The sequence below is a fragment of the Hibiscus syriacus genome, unplaced genomic scaffold (assembly GCF_006381635.1).
Source record: "Hibiscus syriacus cultivar Baekdansim isolate YM2019G1 unplaced genomic scaffold, ASM638163v2 tig00113726_pilon, whole genome shotgun sequence".
Classification (NCBI taxonomy): domain Eukaryota; kingdom Viridiplantae; phylum Streptophyta; class Magnoliopsida; order Malvales; family Malvaceae; genus Hibiscus; species Hibiscus syriacus.
Genome location: NW_024063472.1, coordinates 2,345,091 through 2,351,133, shown reverse-complemented (window position 1 = coordinate 2,351,133; position 6,043 = coordinate 2,345,091). Strand labels below are relative to the sequence as shown.

Genomic DNA, 6,043 nt, shown 5'->3' with positions numbered 1-6,043 from the left:
CCTGACGTAACCGACCATTTGACGCCGTTACACTGCCATTAGAAGAAAATGACATGGCATTCCTCCAACATTTAGTCCGTTTGCAATATGGTCATTGAACTTTTAAGGCGCTTGCATTTAGATCCCCTAACTTTTAAAACTTGAAACACAATCCTCAATTTTTTTTCTAAACCCCAAATTCCAAAATAATTCAATTATATTTTAAACCCCAAATTATAGACACTGTAATTTAGTTTTTATAATGTAATTAAGCATTTTGGAATTTGGGTTTAGAATGTAATTGAAGTGTTTTGAAATTTTGAACATGAATTTGCTATTTGACATTGTTTATTTCAATATAAATTTGAGGTTTGTTGCATGCACATCCAACGACTGTCATACTTTCAACATGAAAAGTGAACCTATCATATTTATTGCATAAACCGTTGAAGTAAAAGTAACAAGGCCAATTTGTCTTGTTCATAGCTGTCGCACTTTGGTATGACAAACCAATAGGTTTGGATGGAATTTGAGCATGCACATCAAACGGCTGCGAAAATAGTAAAGAGTTTTAGTTCATAGGACTATAACATACATCCTAGGACCCTTTTTCACTTCTATTCTGATGGACTGAATATCTTTCGTAAGGAGTACTAAAAGTTTGATTAATAAGAAAGAAACAAAATTAGATAGTTTTGGTTCAAAACTAACACTGAATATCTAGATACTTGACATGCAATTCCAGAAACATAAAAATTTCAACAAAAAACACATAGTTCTTCATCCATTTTTTTTGTAAATAAAAAACTTAAAGATAGAGAACTGCTTGGGTTTACAATTTTTCATGGCGGAAAACTGAAGAACAAAAACTAAACGAGAGTGCATGTGAGCGAAATAGATAGAGAGGTGAATATGCTGTTTGGGATTTCATTATATTTGATCATCTGTTGAAAAATCTTTAACCACAAGGATTAATCGAAGAAATTATTATATGCCATTTATACAAAATAATTCCAGCTTTGTTGGTGACTTTCAACAATGATACTTAATTCATCTTAGTAGTATTAGTCAACTCTGCATTTCTCCCATTTTTTTCTCACAAGCATTTCATCGAACATCTATGCTTCACCTGAGATGACATGTATCTAACATTACACCTTGAATCGTTGATGGTCCTGATAGTCCCTTGGTAGGGTCTTCTCTTAATGGACCCTTATTCAAGCCAACACCTCCACAGAATTCAAAGTTAGATTAGAATTTCCCATGCATCCCCGACTGAAAAGTTGCGCTGGAAATGAGAAAAGAGAAGCGAAAAAAGAAATTCGAGATCGAAAAGGAATTTGGGGTTTAGAATGAAATTGAGAATTGTGCTGCAAGTTTTAAAAGTTGGGGGCCTAAATGCAAGAGCCTGAAAAGTTCAGTGGCCATATTGTAAATAGATTAAATGTTGGAGGCCTACCACGTCATCTTGTTCTAACGATAGTGTAATGGCGTCAACATCAGTTACGTTAGGGACCATATGCAAATGAACTAAATGTTGGAGGATTGTATTGCAAGTTTTAAAAGTTGGGAGACCTAAATGCAAGTTTCAAAAAAGTTCAATGACCATTACTATACTTTACCCTAAAATAATTTAACATATTTAATTTATGTATACTTTTTGTATGGCAGGGAAAAAATTAATATAACATAAATATTAGAAGATAAAATTGATATATAAAATAATGTGAAAAACAAAATTGTGTCCATCGCTTCCTCATGTAACTGCACTAAATGTCGTCAGATATAAGAAAATGTGTCTTGCAAAGTTATAGTTGATATGTTCTTCACAATTAAATATAAGATCAGGATTTAAATTACTGTTGTATGAATTTATTTTTATTTTATTTTATTTATAGATATTATAGAGGCATAAATCATTTTTTATTATTCTTTAATTCTAAGATATGACTAATAAATTTAAATCAACCCGATCCGTATACCTGAATTTGGTGAGTGAGTTTTTCTGTCGAAAATTTCTATATACACAAAGACTCTAACTTAAGACATTGTTTAAGCGATATCAACATGTTTACCACTTAAACCAACCTCGCTGATAATAATTATCATAATTAACTATTATAAATATATATCAATAAAATGAATAAGGATAGATTTTAATTTAATCTTTAAATTTGATAATTTTTCTAACATTAGCTCTTGGATTTTTTTGGTTTTTTTTTGGATTATATTAATCTTCAAACATGAAGATAAAATAAATTTTATCCTAAATCAATAATGAAAATTAAAATCATAAAATAATAGTCACAACTTTACGTTGAGGCGGTTAATTAAATCAAAGTAAATAATCGGCAATTTTCTCACGTCATGTGATGGAAGAAGAACAGAGGATGGAGAAATTTAACCATTTCTGCATTGGTGTTGGTTGACATTTGGGGCAATGGTTTCCATGATCTTTTTATGGCTTTACAGTGTGTAAGTTGCAATAATATTACATGGTCAGGATTATTACTGAAAACTACTTTTTCCAACCTGTTAAAATCAAAAGCCTTTCACATGTTGCATTTATGACCACACCATGCTCCTAATTTTATACAGGGCAAAGTAAACAAATATTATCTTTATTATATCATTATTTTTAAATCTTTTGATTATTAAAAATTATAAAATTATTATCCGAGTATGTGTTGCTTTATTGAGTATCCAACTATTAAAAGTTACAAAATGGGTATCCAACTATAGAGTGTTGTTTTGTTGCAATTGTTAAAAATTACAAAATGATTATCCGAAATTTCACATGTTCCAAACTTATCATTTTATGTTAAAAAATTGACCATTATTCGAGTTGAGCCTTAACATTCTAACTAAGATATAATGTTTCAAGCATTGCCTCGACGTCATATGTCAAATAGCACACCCATAACTTTCAAGAACTGGCTCGTCATCATAATGTTTCAATCACTGGCTCGATGTCATAATGTAAATTGAGACTCGATCCATAAAAGGAAGCTCAAACAATTCTGAGATCTTATTTTTATCATATCTTAGTGAGCAGGTTAACGTTTAACTTCAGATGACCTCTAATTTTTAACGGAAAGAATGAGTTTTGAACATATGAATAATCGAGTAACTATTTTATAAATTTTAAGAGGGACTCAACAAAAAAATATCTTCTAATTAGATAATCATTTTATAACGTTCAATTACCGATGTACTTAACAAAATAGCATCTTACAGTTAAGGGATCCTTTGTGTAATTTACTGTTTTATATACATGTAGGTTTGGGGTAAGCAATTTTTGAGACATAATCCAATAAAAAAAGTTTCATAATTGTAAGGATCTTGTGACATTTTGGGTTGTTTATGGTCACTGTTTAACCGAAACATTGTAAATATTGAAATTTGAAACTCAATCAATCCTACTACTACCTTGTAAGAGGCGCTATCACTATAAAATACTATCACAATAACTTGTTAAACAAGGTTCTAGGCCAACCAAATTAATGGCTAACATTTATTTGGATAAACTTCCGATCAAACAAAAAGCATTGGCATTAGGTAGTTGACTTTGTTTTAATCACGGGGTCATGAAAATGAACAGCATCACAGGAATCTAAGTCAAAATTTAATTCCTCAGCACACCCAATAAATTGGAGGGACTGTGTGCTATTAGTATGTTATCCATTCATTTAATCCTAGCTTTTTTGGAAATATAATATTTGTAAATTCTCCAAACTATTTTACTCATATTGGAATGTAGTTGTGTAAAACTCACTCGAATTTGAGTAACACTCCGAATTCAAGATTTTACAAAGCTGCTAAACCATTGTCCGAGAAGATAGACAGGGTTCGAGGCAGAAATTACTTACTAACAACACAAGAGACATCTGCGAAATATTGTGGAAATTTACACTTCTCTTCTATCGGGGATTTATATAACAGTCCATTACTAGAGTAACAACCGTTATATAACAATAACAATATCATTCGAAATTATTATTATACGATGGTAATATTTGCAATGATTGTAATAACACTTGCAATATCACAACCTCACAATTTAAATCCCTGTTTCTACCACTAAAGAGGGTTGACTACCAAAAAATAAGACAAGGTCAAAGAACACCCAAAAGAACTCAAGTCCCCCATTTAGAAAAAAATAGGATTTTCATCTAATGTGACATTACTGAGTTGGCAATCTTTCCCATGATTTGCAGTGTCATCAAAAATCCATTTCTCAAGCAATGAAAGTTGGCCTGCATGGGGATCAAGATCCGGCTCAATTGACATAGATTGTGAAAAATCATCAGAGTTTGAAGAAGCAAAAGATTCAAATGCAAACAACGACTCAAAAGCTTCATTCATTTCCATGCTGCACCTTTGTTCTTCTTCCTTCCTTGAATGATCACCAGTCCCTTCACTAGAATTAACCGACTGCTCTGTGACACCAGAGCCTGTTGAGGCAGGCTTTAATGGACTCTTTCTCATCCACCCTTTTAACATCTTAGCTATATTCTCAGTGCTTGATGCATACCCTCCTGGTTTTGCATAATTGCCCCCATTACGGGGTTTCAACTCAGTTAAATCACTTGATTTCTCAGGGGACAATGCATCTGATAAAGCCTGCTTAGCAATATTTATATCAGTCTGCAACTTCCTCTCCCATTGACCTCTAGAAATATGGTCTGATGAAAACCCATCTCTGCAGTAATAACCTTCAATGCCATGGAGTTTCTTAAGCTTCTTCTTCAAATGAGTGTTCCAATAGTTCTTTATGTCATTGTCTGTTCTTTGAGGCAAGTAAGATGCTATTGCAGCCCATCTGCAACATTACATATGAACCCACAATAAAACACACTTAACTGGTTAAAACGTTCAGAGGAAAAGGTAGATAGTTACCTGTTGCCTAAAAGAGCTTGAAGGTGGATTATCATTTTCTCTTCATGTTCTGTGAAGTTACCCCTTTTAATGCCTGGCCTCAAGTAATTAGTCCACCTAAGCCTGCAACTCTTGCTACATCTGAGCAACCCTGGTAAAACAAAAACCCAGAAAATTAAACAAAGATTCATCACTAACTTCTCGACATAAATTGCATTTGCTTTATGATCATTTAACCCAAAAGATAAAAAAAAAAAACCTGCAAGGGTTGGAACAGCCCTCCAATTCCCAGGACCATGCTGTTGAATATAAGACACCAAGATGATGTCTTCTTCAGGAGTCCATGGCCCTCTCTTAACACCGGTTTTGTCACAACAAGGTGGCCTCCCCATTATCAACCACCTTATGAAACCTCAACAACAATAAAAAAAAAACAGATTGTATGGGATTTTGTGTGTTAGCTTAAAGGCAAAGTTTGAGTTGGGAATATATAAGGTTAAAAAGGAGAGCATGTTCCATGTCCCTGTTTCCAAAGAGTCAATGGGGTCATTAATTAAATGAAATGCCGAAGTCAGCTCTGCAGCTACGCAAATGCCTCCTCTGCCTCACAAAAGCGCGTTGCATTCAATGTGGTTTCTGCTGTAAAGAAAACTTATTCATCCACGCACTCTCTCTCTCACATTTTTATTGCAGTTTGGATTTAATTAAAGTCTAAAATTTTAGATTTTAGAAATGAAATAATAAATAAATAATGGATGGTTCTTATGGTTTTATTTGAATTGATAAATTTAATATTTATTTAGATAATTGACTTAATAATGGTATAATACTCACAATTAAAATAAATTAATGTTATACTTTTGGAGATAATATTCACAAACTATTATTTCTCTGTCAGTCGAAATTTTTAAATACACTACTTTGTTTATCAGAGGTTTCAAGGAATTCATATCTTCCAAAGATAAAAATACTATAGTTTTCGAACTAGTTACAGTGCATAGACAAGACATTTGACAGGCTAGCATGATCTATCAAAGTGAAATCCAAGATCTGGGAACCATATCTATTAACTTGTTGATCTACCAGTAATCATAATTGCCATATACCTGACATCATCAGTAGGGTCACTTTAAATACCTTTCAGCCACAACTGAGAGGGGATCCCCTCCACTTTCTTCTCCTTCTT

At 32.7% G+C, this 6,043-nt stretch overlaps 1 protein-coding gene across 1 annotated transcript; it reads right to left on the bottom strand.

Moving 5' to 3' along the window:
- Positions 1–4,099: 4,099 nt before the first annotated feature.
- LOC120187870 (myb-related protein 306-like) lies at positions 4,100–5,319 on the bottom strand. The gene is made up of 3 exons (XM_039191473.1): positions 5,117–5,319; positions 4,879–5,008; positions 4,100–4,801 (listed from the first exon to the last, which is right to left on the bottom strand). Exons 1-3 carry the CDS (start codon positions 5,247–5,249, stop codon positions 4,129–4,131), a joined length of 936 nt encoding a protein of 311 aa, XP_039047404.1. The 5' UTR covers positions 5,250–5,319; the 3' UTR covers positions 4,100–4,128.
- Positions 5,320–6,043: the final 724 nt, after the last annotated feature.